The sequence below is a fragment of the Alexandromys fortis genome, unplaced genomic scaffold, assembly GCF_014885135.2.
Source record: "Alexandromys fortis isolate MF-2015 unplaced genomic scaffold, M_Fortis_MF-2015_v1.1 scaffold_155, whole genome shotgun sequence".
NCBI classification, from domain to species: Eukaryota; Metazoa; Chordata; class Mammalia; order Rodentia; family Cricetidae; genus Alexandromys; species Alexandromys fortis.
This window is the reverse complement of record NW_026068052.1, coordinates 836,128-853,702: the sequence shown is the minus strand read 5'-3', so window position 1 is coordinate 853,702 and position 17,575 is coordinate 836,128. Positions and strand designations below refer to the sequence as shown.

At 39.3% G+C, this 17,575-nt stretch overlaps 1 protein-coding gene across 6 annotated transcripts in view; it reads right to left on the bottom strand.

Annotated features, from left to right (window-relative positions):
- Positions 1-17,575, bottom strand: part of Tex11 (testis expressed 11) — a 290,243-nt gene that overhangs the window by 150,251 nt on the left and 122,417 nt on the right. For all 6 annotated transcript variants that reach the window (XR_007588266.1, XM_050119701.1, XM_050119702.1 and 3 more), the window contains one exon: positions 2,077-2,228. Coding sequence is in view for 5 of the 6 variants with exons in the window: in XM_050119701.1 (XP_049975658.1) it covers positions 2,077-2,228 (152 nt within the window). In the remaining variant the exon portion in view is untranslated. The remainder of the gene's footprint in view (positions 1-2,076; positions 2,229-17,575) is intronic.

Here is a 17,575-nt window from a genome sequence, read left to right as displayed (position 1 = left end):
ACAAGTTTGCATTCCCACCAGCAATGGATGAGTGTACCCCTTTCTCCACAACCTCTCCAGCAAAGGCTATCATTGGTGTTTTTGATTTTCGCCATTCTGACAGGTGTAAGATGGTATCTTAAAGTTGTCTTGATTTGCATTTCCCTGATCGCTAAGGAAGTTGAGCATGACCTATTTGTAATAAGATATCACTAAAATGCCAAGGGCCAGCCGACTGGAAAGGGGGGGCATTTCGGGGTCAGGTAGAAACCTGTTGCAAGGGAAACTCCCAGGAATCTACAGAGATGACCCAGCTAAGATTACTAGCAATAGTGGAGAAGTAGCCTGAACTGGCCATCTCCCGTGATGAGGCGAGACTTCTAGTGGATGGACTGGGACCCTGATCCAGTCACCTAATCTTCAACCTACAGTCTGCCCTGCTTAAGGGATTTGCTGGGGTCAAAGTGGCGCAAAGATTATAGGAGTGGCCAACCAATAACTGGTCCAGCCTCAGACCCATACCATGTGAGTGAACCCACCCCTGACGCTGCCTGGAGTGCCAGGACCCAGAGACTCCATGGCCCAGAGACCTAGGATAGAACCAAACATAACTGACAAAAAAGTTAAGTGTGATGATGCCTAACGATAGACTGCTGTACTCATAGATTGGTGCCTAACCCAACTGTCATCAGAGAGGCTTCATCCAGCAACTGATGGAAACAGATACAGAGACCCAGTCAAAGTAGGCTGAGTTTGGGGAATCCTGCTGAAGAGAGGAAGGATTATAGGAGCCAGAGGGGTCAAGGGCATCACAAGAAAACCCACAGAATCAACTAACCTGGGCTCATAGGAGCTCACAGAGACTGAAAACCAGGAAGCCTGTATGGGGCTGACCTATGCCCACTGCATATATGTGACAGTTGTGTAGCTTGGTCTTCTGTGGGACTCTTAACAGTGGGAGCAGGGAATGTCTCTGACTCTTCTGCCAACTTTTGGGACCCTACTCCTAATACTGGATCACCTTGCTCAGCCTTAATTACAAGGCAAGCTGTTTAGTCTTTCTACAACTTGATATGCCATGTTTTGTTGCTATCCATAGGAAGTGTGAAAGGAGGAGGAGTGAACGGGGGAAAGAGGGAGGTAGGGGTAAAGACTAGGAGGAAGAGAAAACTGCAGTCTCAGGATGTAAAATAAACAAATTAAAAGAAATGCCAAGGGCCAGAAAACCAGATAACCAAGATTATCAAAAGGGATCCAAAAAGTAATTGAATTCTTAATGAAGATCTGGAGAAAGGGTATCATTAGAAAAATATATTTCATAGGAAATAGAATTCAAAAAGCTCTTAACATCTGATGATCCTTTCAGAAACTACTAATGTCTTTGCTTTTATGAAAACATGCAAATTTAAGCAATGCAGTAAAATATGATAGAAGCAACACATCACCTTAAATGCCACCACTCAGAACAGACCTCATTCTTAACATTTAGTGACTATCACTACTGATGGAAAGATGAGGTCAGGCAGAGAATCTTTCAAGACAGAGGTTCTATCATCTGTATACTTTAAGGTATAGCTGTTTTGCAGAGAGTAGATAGGGCAATGTTGAGCAGAGATGGTTCTATACCTCTGCTTTAACTACAGAAAATCAAATGTTTTATCTGGGTAGAGTTTGTGTAAGACTGTATCAAAATAATGATGTTGGTAAAGAGCTTTAAAAGCAAGAATTCTGTTCACAATATTCACTTTACAGCTGAAAAGCCAGAGTACAGAGATACTGACTTGCCCAAATGCACATAGCTAATTTGAGCTCAAATAAGAAACAGGAACTTGGGTTTATAAACCTCACAATTTTCTACTACAGATGGACTTTAATGTTCAGAGGTTTGTCTTTATTTTGAAGATGTTTTGTCATTTTCACTTAGCTGTTCATTATAGCACACCAAACTTGTGACCTCTAGATAGTTACACTGTTGTTGAAAAACATTAAGGAGAAAGAAAAATATATGAAAACCCTGAGGATTTTGCCATTGCTCTGACATTTATCTTAAATAATAAGCACATTAACAACTTTTAGGAAATGCAGAATCTTACTGACCTCTAAAAATTTCTTTAATCTTCTCTTCAGCAATCAGGACTTGATCTTTCTGTAAAAGCATGTCGATGCAGAACAATTCAACTTTCCTACTATCTTCTGCCAACTTAAAATGATCAGAGATGATCCTCAGAAAAGAAAACCCAACAGAATCTCTGTCCAAAAGACATAATTTTAAGCAGTATAAACAGAACTGGTTTTTTTTATTAATGGGATTAAAATAATTTCAATGTCAGCCAAAACAAGCTTAGTTGATAGTTGATGCCATCAAATGCCTATTTGTCAATAATAGATCATTTAATTATAGCAATATTTTCTTCAAATTTTTATTATGTGTGAGTGAGGAGGGAGGGAGGGAGGGAGAGGGAGAGGGAGAGGGAGAGGGAGAGGGAGAGGGAGAGGGAGAGGGAGAGGGAGAGGGAGAGGGAGAGGGAGAGGGAGAGGGAGAGGGAGAGAGAGAGAGAGAGAGAGAGAGAGAGAGAGAGAGAGAGAGAGAGAATGAGAATGTATCCATATATCCATATCAGGGAATGCATGTAGAGGGCAGACAACACATTATGAGAACGGATTCTTTCCTTCCATCATGTAGGTCCCAGAAATGGAGCTTAGGTCCTCAAGCTTGGAGGTGGGCATAATTACTATTGAGCCATATTGCCAGCCCAACATTTTCTTTATCATTTTGTTTGTTTTTTTTTTTTCAAGAAAAGTTCTCACTCTGTAGCCCAAGTATGCCTTTAACTTATTATGTAGCCAAGTCTTAAACTTCTAGAAATCCTCTTGTCTTGGCTTTCTAAGGGATAGGAGTCCAAACATAAGCCCCTATGTCTGGTTTTTAATATTATTAAAATGTGAATACTCTCAACATATTCTAAATATTTAATGTAATACCTATTGAAATACTAACAAATTTTTGAGACAGTATCTCTTTTTGAGAAATTAAAATATGTATCATAAAATTCATACAGAATTTCAAAGGCCCTGAAATAATCCCAACAATATGAAAACAAAGACCAAAGTTGGAAAACTCATGCTTTCTAATGTTAAAACTAATTACAAAGATACAGCAACCAAAATGTATGAAACTGGCATAAATACACACAGATAAGCCAATGAGATAAAATAGAGAACACAGAAGTAAACCTTGGCATATAGCCAAATGATTTTTGATGAAGGTCCTACAACCATTTAATGGTGAAATAAGTCTTTTAACAAATGATGAAAAAAATAAAGAAATTTTGACATCCAAAAGAAATTGAGTTGAGCCTCCTGCTCAATTCGCCCTGTGGGCCAATCTAAGGTAGCTCTTTCGCCCAAGGCTCGGCATCATGGGTGCCAGGACCCCAGAGTACAAGTAGTAACAAGGTTGCTGTTCTGGCTTAGGCCATCTATGACCCTGGTGGTGTTTTCATTCAAGATAAGTCCTTTCCATCTTTACTGATTAACTGAGCAAATTTAGAATTACAGAAGTATTTCTCGACACATGGACCATCCCCCACCATAACTGCACCTACCGGAGTTTTGCCCAGACTGCCCCTGGAGAGGTGAGTGTCTGGGTTCCCGGTTGGAGGGCTCTGCTCTCTGTGCCCTAGCCCCAGGAGCACATCCCATGCCCCATCCCTACCTACCAAACCCTAGAGATCCCGGAGTAACCTCCCCCCGCACACAACCATCCTCCACAGCATCTGTGCCCACCGGAGCCTTGGCACATACTGCCCCTAGAAATGTGAATGTCTGCTGGGTACCCAGTTGGAGAGCTCTGCTCTCTAAACTCAAGCCCTGGGAAAAACAACCATGCCCCAACTCCACCCACCAAACCCCAGAGACTCTGGAGCAGCATCCTCACAGGTGCAACCTTATTCCCCCTACCTTATCTGTGACCACTGGAATCATGGCCCAGACTGCCCCTGGAGAGCATCTGTGACCAACAGAGTCTTGGCCCTGACTGCCCCTGGAGGGAGCCTTGGCCCCACCTATACGTTGGAGGAGCCCCAAAACCTTATTAGCATCCACTAGAGGCACAAACCTGCCTGCACCTGGAAGAAGAGTGTCCACCTAAGCCACAGGCCCAATCTTCACCAATTGGAGGAAGAGGGACTCTGAAGCACAGGCCCCACTTGCACCCACTAGAGGAAGAGATGGGCAGACGGAAGTATAAGAACACATTCAACAACATAAAGAGCAATATGGCACCACCAAAACCTAGTGATCCTATAACAGGAAACCAAGAACATCCTAACCCAAAAGACACAGAAGAAAATGACCTTAAGTATAACTTTATGAAGATGATAGAGACCCTAAAAGAGGAAATGAAAAAAATCCCTTAAAGAAATGGAGGAAAAGACAAACAAGAAATTGAATTAAATCAATAAATCTTTTAAAAAAAGCCAAGAAAATCAAGAAAAAAAAACAATCAAACAGGTGAAGCAAATAGTTCAAACAGTTCAAGACATGAAAATTGAAATAGAGTCAACAAAGAAAACACAAACCAAGGGAATTTTGAAAATTCCCTGGGTAAACAAACAAGAACTACAGATGCAAGTATAACCAACAGATTACAAGAGATGGAAGAGAGTTAGGTGTTGAAGATACTTATAGAGGAAATAGATTCATCATTCAAAGAAAATGTTAAATCCTACTAATATTTAGCACAAAACATCCAGGAAATCTGGGACACCGTGAAAAGACCAAATCTAAGAATAATAGGGTTAGAAGAAGGAGAAGTTGTCCACCTTAAAGGCACAGAAAATATATTCAACAAAATCATAGGGGAAAACTGGCCTAACCTAAAGAAGGATAACCCTATGAACATACAAGAAGCTTGCAGAACACCAAATAGACTAGACCAGGAAAAAAAGACCCCTTGCCATATAATAATCAAAACAGTAAATGTACAGAATAAAGGAAAAATAACATATAAAGGCAGACCAATAAGAATTACACCCAAATTCTCAATGGCAACTCTGAAAGTTGGAAGGTCCTGGACAGATGTGATGTAGACACTAAGAGATCACAGGTGCAAGTCCAGACTACTATACCCAGTAATGATTTCAATCAATATAGACGAAGAAAACAAGATATTCCATGATAAAACCAGATTTAAACAATGCCTATCCACAAATTCAGCCTTATAGAAAGTACTAGAAGAAAAACTCCAACCCAAGGAAGCTAACTGCATCCACAAAAACGCAGGCAATAGATAACCTAATACCAGCAAACCTCAAGTAAGGAAAACACACACACCACCATCTAAAAATAACAGGAATTAGCAATCACTGGTCATTAATATCTCTTAATATCAATGGACTCAATTCACCTATAAAAAGACACAGGCTAAGAGAATGGATACAAAAACAGGACCCATCCATTCTGCTGCATACGAGAAACACACCTCAACCTCAAAAACAGACATTACCTCAGAGTTAAGGGTTTGGAAAATATTTTCCAATCAAATGAACCTAAGAAAGAAGTGGATGGGTGCAGTTATCCTAATATCTAACAAAATAGACTTCAAATTAAATCAATCAAAAGAGGTGGAGAAGGACACTTCATACTCAACACAGAAAAATCCATTAAGATGAAGTCTCTATTTTGAACATCTATGCCCCAAATACAAGAGCACCCATATATGTAAAAGAGACATTACTAAAGCTTAAATCGCACATCAAAGCCCACACACTAATAGTAGGAGACTTCAGCACCCCACTCTCACCAATGGACAGGTCTGTCAGACAGAAACTTAATAGAGAAATAAGAGAGCTAACAGATGTCATGACTTAAATGGACATAACAGATATCTACAGAGCATTTCACCCAAACACAAAAGAATATAGCTTCTTCTCAGCACCTCATGGAACCTTCTCTAAAATTGACCACATACTCGTAACAAAGCAAAGATCAAAAAAAAAAAATGGAATAAGCTCCTGTATCTTATTGAATCATCATGGTTTACAGTTAAAATTCAACAACAACACTAATTTCAGATAGTCTACAAACTCATGGAAATTGAACAATGCTCAAGTGAATCACCCCTGGATCAAGGAAGAAATAAAGAGAGAAATTAAAGTCTTCCTAGAAACCAGTGAAAATGAATGCACAACATACCCAAATCTATGGGACACTATGAAAGCAGTGCTAAGAGGAAAGTTCATAGAACTAAGTGCCTACATAAAGAAAATGGAGAAATCACACACAAGAGACTTAACCGCACACCTGAATGCTCTAGAACAAAAAGAAGTTCACTCATTCAGGAGAGTTAGACAACAGGAAATAATCAAATTGAGGGCTGAAATTAATAAAATAGAAACAAAGAAAACAATACAAAGAACCAATGAAACAAAGAGTTGGTTCTTCGAGAATATCAACAAAATAGACAAATCCTTATCCAAATTAACCAGAAGGCAGGTAGAGAATATCCAAATTAACAAAATCAGAAATGAAAAGGCAGACATAATAACAGACACTGAGGAAATACAAAGAATCATTAGGTCAAACTTCAAAAACTGGTACTCTACAAAACTGGAAAAAGTAAAAGAAATGGACAATTTTCTGGATAGATATTACATACCAAAAACTAAATCAAGACTAGAAAAACTATTTAAATAGACCTATAGCCCTAAGGAAATAGAAGCAGTCATCAAAAGCAGTCAACCAAAAGCAGCCCAGGACCATATGTTTTCAGTACAGAATTCTACCAGAACTTCAAAGAAGAGCTAATACCTATACTTCTCAAATTATTCCACACAATAGAAACATAAGGGACACTGCGAAACTCCTTTTATGAGGCTACAGTTACCCTGATACCCAAGCCACACAAAGACTCTACCAAGAAAGAGAATTACAGACCAATCTCTCTCATGAATATTGATGCAAAAATACTCAATAAAATACTGGCAAACCAAATCCAAGAACACATCAAAAAAATCATCCACCATGATCAAGTAGGCTTCATCTCAGTGATGCAGGGCTGGTTCAACATACAAAAATCAATCAGTGTAATCCACAATGTAAATAAACTGGGAGAAAAAAAAACATATGATTATCTCATTAGATGCTGAAAAAGCATTTGACAAAATACAACCTCCCTTCATGATAAAGGTCTTGGAGAGTGCAGGGATATAAGGAATGTGCCTAAACATTATAAAAGCAAAATACAGCAAGCTGGCAGCCAACATCAAATTAAAATAAAAAGCTATTCCACTAAGATCAAGAACAAGGCAAGTCTGTCCACTCTCTCCATATCTATTCAATATAGTATTCAAAGTTCCAGCTAGAACAATAAGACAACAAAAAGAGATCAAGGGAATACAAATTAGAAAGAAAGAAGTCAAACTTTCATTATTTGCAGATGATATGACAGTATATATAAACGACCCCAAAAATTCTACCAGGGAATTCCTTCAGTAATGTGACAGGATATAAGATCAACTCAAAAAAAATCAGTAGCCCTCCTATATACAAATGATAAAAGAGCCAAGAGAGAAGTCAGAGAACCATCACCCTTTATGGGCCAGTCAGTGGTGGTGCATGTCTTTAATCCCAGCACGTGGGAGGCAGAGGCAGATGGATCTCTGTGAGTTCGAGGCCAGCCTAGTCTACAGAAAGAGTTCCAGGAGAGCCAAAGCTACACTGAGAAATCCTGTCTCAAAAAATCCAAACCAAAACAAACAAACAAACAAAACCAATAGCCACAAATAATATAAAATATCTTGCTGTAATGCTAACCAAAGCAGCGAAAGACTTGTATGAAAAGAACCTTAAGTCTTTGAAGAAATTGAAAAGATATCAGAAAATGGAAAGATTTCCCATGCTATTAAATAGGTAGGATAAATATAATAAAAATGGCAGTCCTATTAAAAAGCAATCTATAGATTCCAATGAAATCTCCAAAAAAAATCCCAACACAATTCTTCACAGACCTTGAAAGAACAATAATCAACTTCATATGGAAAAACAAACAAAAAAAAAGAGGATAGCCAAAACAATCCTGTACAATAAAGGAACCTTCAGAGGCATCACCATCCCTGACATCAAGCTCTACTATAGAGCTATAATGATGAAAACAGCTTGATATTGGCATAATAACAGACAGGTGAACCAATGGAATCGAATTGAAGAGCCTGATATTAATCTACACACCTATGAACACATGATTTTGATAAAGAAGCTAAAATTATACAATGGAAAAAAGCATCTTCAACAAATGATCCTGGCATAAGTGGATGTTGACATGTAGAAGAATGCAAGTAGATCCATATCTACGCCCTCCACAAAAGTCAAGTCCAAATGGATCAAAGACCTCAACATAAATCTAGCCACACTGAACCTCATTGAAGAGAAAGTGGGAAGTAGTCTTGAACACATGGGCACAGGAGACCACTTCCTAAATATAACACCAGTAGCACAAATACTTAGAGCAATAATTAATAAATGGGACCTCCTGAAACTTAGAAGCTTCTGTAAGGCAAAGGACACAATCAATAAGACGAAATAGCATCCTACAGAATGGGAAAAGATCTTCACTAACCCCACATCAGACTGAGGACTAATTTCCAAAATATATAAAGAACTCAAGAAACTAGATATCAAAATACCAAATAATCCAATCAAAAAATGGGGTGCAGACCTAAAAAGAGAATTCTCAACAGAAGAATTGCAAATGGCCAAAAGACACTTAAGGAATTGCTCAACATCCTTAGTCATCAGGGACATGCAAAGCAAACCGACTCTGAGATACCATCCTACACCTATCAGAATGGCTAAGATCAAAAACACCAATGATAGCTTATGCTGGAAAGGATGCACAGTAAGGAGAACACTCCTCCATTACTGGTGGTAGTGCAAACTTGTACAGCTACTTTGGAAATCAGTATGGCAGTTGTTCAGAAAATTGGGAATCAATACCTCAAGACCCAACAATACCACTCTTGGGCATATACTGAAGGGATGCACATTCATAGTACAAGGACATTAGCTCAACTGCATTCATAGCAGCATTATTTGTAATAGTCAGAACCTGAAAACAACCTAGATGTCCCTCATCTGAAGAATGGATAAAAAAAATGTGGTACATTTACAAAAAGGAGTACTACTCAGCAGTAAAAAACAATGACATCTTGATACTGGCATGCAAATGAATGGAACTAGAAAAAAACATCCTGGATGAGGTAACTAAGACCCAGAAAGACAAACATGGTACATACTCATGCATAAGTGGATATTAGACGTAAAGCAAAGGATAACCAGCCTACAGTCCACAGTCCCAGAGAAGCTAGGTAACAAGGAGAACCCTAAGAGAGACATACATGAATCCCCCTGGGAAGGGAAAATAGACAAGGTCTCCTGAGAAAAAATGGGAGTGGGGGGAGAAGAGAGGGTGGAAAGCAGGGAGGGAGAAGGAGAACATGATGGAATGGGAGAACAGAGAGGGAGAGCAAGGAAAGAGATATCGTGATTGAGGGAGCTATTATGGGGCTAGCAAGAAACCTGACACTAGGGAAATTCTTAGGAATCCATGAGAATGACCCCAACTAAGAACCTCAGCAATAGTGAAGAGAATGCCTGAGCTGGTCTCCCCCTGTAATCAGATTGATGACTACCTTAATTGTCATCATAGAACCTTCACCCAGCAACTAATGGAAGCAGATGCAGAGATCCACAGCTAAATGCTAGACTGATCTTCTGGAGACCAGCCCAAGAGAGAGAAAAGTGATAAAATGAGTCATGACCATAATGGGGATACCCACAGAAACAGCTGACCTGTGCTAATGAGAGTTCACTGACTCTGAACTGATAGCGGTGGAACCTGCATAGGACCAAACTAGGCCCTCTGAATGTGGGTGACAGTTGTGTGGCTTGGGCAGTCTGTGTGGCCATTGGCAGTGGGACTAGGATTTATCCCTAGTGCTTGAACTTTTGCATTTTAGAACCCATTCTTTTTGGAGGGATACCTTGCTCAGCCTAGATGTAGGGGGTAGGGCCTTGGTCCTGCCTCAAAGTGATGTGTCAGAGTTTGTTGACTCCACTTGGGAAGTCTTACCCTCTGTGAGGAGTGGATGGAGGGCTGGGGTGGAGGAAGTGTCGGGGGAGAGGAAGGAGGGAAAGGAGTGGGAACTGGGATAGGTATATAAAATGAGAAAAGATTGTTTTTAAAAAAATAAATTTAATTATAAAAAAGAAACTGGACTTTTTCTTTGAATCATGTATAAAGAACCCCAAATGGATCCAAGACATAAGTATTACAGCTAAAATTTCAATGGTTGCACAAGCAACCATTACAAGAAGCCACTACAATAAACAAATTCTGTAAAATTTTGAGATACAAAACTCTATATCATTTATTTATATCTCATTGAAATATCCTGCAAGTAAAAAAAGTATTTTCCATTTACTATAACATGAAAAGATAAATATTTAAGAATAAACTTAACTAAGGTGAAATATTAAAATAAATGAAAAAATAACATCATTCTCATGAACTAAAAGAATTAATGGTGCTAACATGTTTATGCTTATCCCCCTAAAAACTACAGATTAAGGGTAATCTCTATCAAAATTCTAGTATCATTTTTATAGAAATAGAATAATACTAAAATCTTATAAACTACAAAAGAACCTAAATGACCAACAAAATTGTAAAAATAAAAAGCCAGGGCTAAAAAAATTAATCAGGAGTTAAGAGATATCCCTACTCTTCAAGAGGATTCAGTTTGGTTCTCAGCACCCAAGTCAGGGGGCTCCCAACTGCCCGTACGTCCAGACCCAGGGAACAGGATGCCTTCTTCTGGCTTTTTCAAGCATTTGTACACATGTAGCATATACTCACACAGAGACACATACACACAAACAGAATGAAAGTAAATCTTAAGAAAAAAAACATGCTTCCTGGTTTCAAATTATACTACAAAGCTAGAGTGTGATACTGCCATCAAAACAGAAACACAGAAAATGCACAATATTGAAAACCAAGAAAAAACTTATTTTTTTCAGTAAGAGTACCTATAAAATAGCAGAAAAAATGTCTCTTCAATAAATGATGTTGGGAAATAGATATTCACATTCAAGATCATGAAACTTCACCTTTATTTTACACTATTCACAAAATTAATTCTACAAAGCTGGGCAGTGGTGGTGCACACCATTAATCCCAGGACTCGGGGGGCAGAGGCAGGCGGATCTCTGTGAGTTTGAGGCCAGCCTGGTCTACAAGAGCTAGTTCCAGGACAGGCACCAAAGCTACAGAGAAACCTTGTCTCACAAAAACAAAACAAAACAAAAAAATCCTACATGTATTAAAGACTTAAGTATAATACCTGAAGCCATAAAACATCTAAAAGAAAAAAATAGGGAACAAGCTTTTTGACATTAATCTTGTCAACGATTTAAAATACAAAAGACAAAAGCAAAACTAAAAATAAACAAGTAGGATTATGTAAATTTAAAGTGTTTCTATACAACAATGGGAACATTTAACAAAATGAAAAGATAATCCATAAAGTAAGAGGATATATTGCATACCACATATTCAATATGAAGTTAGCATCTAAAATGTATACAACTCTACAACCCCCCTCAACCAACATGAGGGGTTGGCAGAGACAAGAGGATCTCAGAGGTTCTGCTGAGCTCTGAAACAGCCAGCTCCAGATTCAGTGAGTGACCATGTCCTAAAACAAAACAGTGGACAGCAATAAAAGAAGACATGCTCCATCTAAGCTAGCTAGCCATGTGGGAAGGGGGGAAAGAATGGGGTAGGCCTGAGTAATCTTCTGCTGTTCCAGACAGTTTGGCTTCAGATAAGGACAGAATCTCCAACAATTTCTGAAATGGACCTAAACAGATTGCTGATGTTTTTAATACTGACTCTGTATTGAGAATTGTAAAATGAAAATATGGGTCAATACTGAAAAATACACCATGCCTTATCAAGTGTTCAGCCAAGAATTACATAAAAATAAACAATCACATCCATCTCATTATTATTTATCTCAAGAAAAATAACAGAATAAATATGAGAATAAATCCAGCGCAGAGCCAGAGAATAGGAAAATATGGTCGGTGCTTAGAAACTTTGAAAAATTTCTGTAATTAAAAGCAAATGCCATTAGAATAATAAAAATTAGGGATGAGAATATTGAAACCAAAAAGAAACAAAAGACAATAAATAGTTGAATAGTGAGCTCACTCAACTAAAAATAAACAGCCTAGGAAAGTCTATTAAGTCAGAAATTAATGGAACCTAGGAACAACAGAAGAACTGCAAACATTCATCCGATTCTCCACTGTGTAACAAGCAATAGAGACCACTTATATTTTGAAGCTGGGCTTTTCTGTGCAACAGTTTTGTAAGCAATATAAGAAAGAATCAGCTTCAGCTTACATAACAAGCAGAGGATGCAGACTTAGGGGAAAGGATAAGGAAGAAGGAAATCAACTCGAATAGTAGCGAAAATCCCTCTAATTCCCACATCAAAGTGGGGGTGGGACTAGTGTGTCTAGCACACTGTAATAGCTAGTTTCTAAACATATCCTCCCAATGAATTATGTTTCTTGGTATTCACAGTCTGCTAAGATCTTTTCTCCTGGAATCTGGACTGGCTCTGTGGCTAGTTTTTATTACAAGCATATTTTAATTATACAAAGTAATTGATTTCATTATGTCATTTTCAGATATACACATAACATACTATGATCATATTAATAACATCATTAAACCTTACTTAGGCCCTTCCCCCACCCATATGGCTAATAGTCTTCTACTTTCCTCTCTTTTCTTATTTTAATTGATACACACAAGAGAAACATATATCGACTTTGATTCTGGGTTCTTTTGCTTAAGAAGATATTCATTGGCTGCAAATATTTTTTTAGAATGTCATAATTTTGTTTTTTTATATCCAAGTAAGACTCATTCTGTATATTTAACATCATCATCATCATTTATGCCCCAGCAATGCTTAAGCATGCATGGGCAGCCCATTTATGGCGGTTCTCAAGTTGTTCCTATCCTGGGCAGTCCTAGATGCTTGTGTTATTGTCACACCCAAGGTCCCACAGTCTTCCTCTATGCTGTCTATCCAGCGTTTTGGGGGTCTTCCTCTTGGCCTTATCCCGTGCACGCCTCCAAGCAGTGCTATCCTCGGGTATCTGCCATCATTCATTCTCATAACATGGCCAAAGTATCTCAAGCGCCATTGCCATATCCTGTAGTTTACTTCCTTCTGTAGTTGGAGATGTTTCTTAATGTCACTGTTGTGCAGTCTATCTCTTCTTGTGATGCCTAGAATCCTCCTGAGACACGCCATCTCAAACACATTCAGCCGCTGTTCTGAGGAGCCTTTCACTGTTCAGGTTTCAGAGCTGTCAACAAGGCAGCTCCAGACAAGTGTCTCATATGCCTGTAATTTTGCTGTTGTTGTTATGTCGCTTGCTGACCAAACCTCTCCTAGTGCCTGGAACACAGTGCTCACTATCCCTATCCGCCTCGACGTCTGAAATAGTTCCCTCCTTTGAACTGAGGTCTCCTCCCAGATAAACAAAGTTGACTGTTTGCTTGAGGTTCTGATTCTTTATTACAGTGTTAAAATCTTTGTACACCTGTCACATGTGTCTCAGTGTTTACTTTCATACCAAGGTTTTCACTGACTTCCACCACTCTGTTTACCATGGCCTGCAGCTCATTTGGACTTTCAGCCAGTAGTGCTGTATTGTTGGCAAAACACAAGTCATTGATTTGCACACCACTTATCTGCACGTCTATCTCCTCATCCTCCAGGGATGTTGCTATCATAAATTCCAGGAATATATTAAAGAATAGTGGTGAGAGGACGCATCCCCACAACACTCCTAAGATTGTCTTAAACTGATTACTTAATTCCCCACAGACTTTGAGTGATGCAAAAGTATCTTTATAGGCATTTTTTTAGTATTCTTACGATTTTCTCTGGGTACCTGTAGAACCTCATTGTTTCCCCCAAGTCCTTTCCTCCAAATGCTATTGAATGCCTTCCTAAAGTCGATGTAACAGACATATAAGTCTTTTCCAAATTCTTCGTATTTTTCTGCCAGTTGCCTCAAAGTGAATATCTGGTCTATTGTGCTCCTGTTAGCTCTGAATCCACACTTGTTATTTAACACACTTCTTTATCGATCCATTTTATTGACAGACCTATTCCAAAACTCAACAATTTGTGAACATGGCTACAATAAACATGGATATATAGGTGTCTCTATTATAAGTATACTCTGATTCTTTTGCGTATATACCACAAATGGTATGTTGAATTATATGATAGTCATATTTTTAATTTTTGAAGCCTCCCCATACTAATTCCCACTGAGGCTAGGCTATTCTCACTAGTAGCATAAAAGAGTTCCTTCCCAAATGGTCAGTTTTCTCTGAGATTGTGATATCTTAACCATTCTTGATGTGGGAGTGTCATATATCAATCTGTTGATTTCATTGGTTAAGTAATAAACACACTGCTTGGCCTCATAGGTTAAAGCATTGGTGGGAGGAGTAAACAGAATAGAATTCTGGGCAGAAGAGGAAGTGAGGTCAGACTCTGCTCTGCTTCCAGAGGGCTGGAGCAGAGACGCCATGCTCTGCTCTCCCAGGCAGTTCCAACCCAGGATGGACTTAGGCTAGAATCTTCCCGGTAAGCGCACCTTGGGGTGCTTACACACATCATTAGAAATGGGCTAGTCCAGGTGCGAGAATTAGCCTGTAAGGGCTAGAGTTCATGGGCCAAGCAGTTCTTTAAATGAATACAGTTTGTGTGTTGTTATTTCGGGCATGAGCTAGCCAAGCGGCCGGGGTGTTGGGGACGCAGCCCCGCCGCTCCTATTTCAACACATTCTCCAGTGGAAAGTCACATACGAAAGAGTATTTGGGCACCATGTATTGGCCTTAGTAGGGATAAAAAAAGGACACCAAGTTGGGTCGTAAAGGAAAGAGGTGGATATGGGAAGAGTAGGGTGAGGGAGGGTGAATATGATCAAGAAATTATCAAAGAACTAATGAAAAATATTTTCTTTCCCTGCTATTATTCCACAAGTGTTTGCTGGTTTGTAGGTACCTAATTACAGCCATTCTGACCAGGGTGAGAAATTTCAACCAGTAGTTTAATTTTACACTTCCCTGGTGGCTAACTATGTTGAACACTTTTAATTTATTTTATTTAATAGTCATACTAGCATATAATGTTTTGATCAAATCCACCTCCATTTCCTTTTCTCCAATTCCTCCCCTATCACCTCATCACTTCCCCCTTCCAAGTTACATAGTTCCTTTAAAAACATTACCTACTGAGTCCATTTAAGCACGTTGTTTTTATGTATGTGTGGAACCATCTAGCCTCTCATGATCTGTATCTCTGAAGAAAACTGACTCTCCCTTCCCTAGCAGTCATCAATTGTCAATAGTTCCTCAGATAGGGACGGCAATTAAGAACCCCTTCCCCAACCATCTGGGATTTGGGCTTGTTGAAATAGAAGCGGTGGCAGGGCTGCGTCCCCGGCACCCGGCCGCCCGCATGGCTAGCTTATGCCCAGAAATAATTACACGGAAACTGTATTCTTTCAAACACTGCCTGGCCCGGCTAGTTCCAGTTTCTTATTGGCTAGCTCTTACATATTGTTCTAACCCATTTCTAATATTCTGTGTAGCCCACGAGCTGGCTTACCAGGGAGGATCTTAACCTGCATCTGTCTGGAGTGTGTGCTTCTTGTTGGCTCTTCTACTCAGCTTCTTTTTCTCAGAATTCTCTTCTGTCTTCTCCGCCTACCTAATTTTCTGTCCTATGAGGGCCGAGGCAGTTTCTTTATTAATAAGAAATCACTCCCACATCATGGGCTAGTTTGATTTTGTGTGTAGTGGTATTTTGTTTGTAATCTAACAAATAAAGCCTGCCTGAAGATCAGAGTGCAGAGCTATGCCACTAGTTAGCCATAGAGGCCAAGCAGTGGTGTCACACACCTTTAATCCCAGCACTTGGGACACAGAGGCAGACAGATCTCTGGAATCTGTCTAAAAGAGAAACAAGGCTGGGTGGTGGTGGTGCACACCTTTAATCCCAGCACTAGGGAGGCAGAGACAGGTGGATCTCTGTGAGTTTGAGGAAGCCTAGTCTACAAGAGCTAGTTCCAGGGCAGGCTCCAAAGCTACAGAAAAACCTTGTCTCGAAAATAGATGATAGATAGATAGATAGATAGATAGATAGATAACAAGAAAAATAATAAAAGAGAAACAGAGTTCAAACAAAGGTGATTCTAGCACTTGGGATCACATGCCTTTAATCCCAGCACTAGAGAAGAGGAAACAGGAGTGATATGGCTGGGTAGAAAGAAGAATATAAGGCAGGTGGAGACAGGAGCTCAAATACAGTTTAAGGATTTAATCTGAACATGTAGTCTGAGGTTTCACAGAGACAGCAGTCAGTTTGAGCATTCCTAGGGACAGGATCACCCCTTTGGTCTAAGCATTGGTAGAGGTAAGAACTCTCTAGTGGCTCGCCACTCTGCTTCTCTGATTCTTCAGCTTTCACCCCCGATAGCTGACTCTGAGTTTTTATTATTAAGACTAATTAGAATCCATGCTACAATTGTGTGGGCAGCTGTCCTGTTGTGTCTGGTAAATATCGTTTTGCTGAAGATATATCTATCCTCCCTGGCTCTTAGAATTTTTCCACCCCCTCTTCTGAAATGACTCCTGAGCTTTGGAAAAAGAAGCTGTGATACAGATGTCCTATTTAGCTCTGAACGCTACAATGTCTTAGTCTCTGTACACTGACCTCATCATCTGCAAAAAGAAGCTTCTTTCAGGAGGGTTAAAAGATGCATGAATATGGGGTATATGTGGTATATTATTGCCATCCAATTAGTAGAATAATAGGACTAGGTTCTCCCATAGGGGCTATGACTTAATCAGCCATAGGTTTATTGCTCAGTTAAAGATACCAGACATGGGTTCCATCTTACAGATACAACTTTAAATTCAATCAAAAAGTGGTTGGTTACTCTCATAACATTCATTACACTATTTTCCACCAGTGGGCATATCTTGACAGACCAATCATTACTGGAACTCACAGGGCTCACACGTGGGTAAGACTGTTGATGACTTTTCTCCCAAATAGTATACATAGACCCTTCCAGGACTATGAAAGCTAGTCAATAGGGATGAAACTTCTAACTCCTTTGACTCAGGTAAGTAGCAAATCCAGCAAAAAAGTTCTTACCATCAAGGTCTAGAAAGTAACCAAGATCAATGGTAATAGCGTATAATTTTTTGGGGGGATGGAAGTTCTATGGGACCCCACTGACAAACAATTTGCAAAGTAGTAACATACCTGTCAATAGAGTTTTTATTTGACAATCTATGGTATCTGGCAGAAGGCACTGACTCCCCATTATAAAGTGACTCCATCTAAACCCCTTTATATACATAGATATTTTAGAAACTTTTGTAATAGGTCTCCACACGGCCTTTCCAAAGGTCTTTAGTACT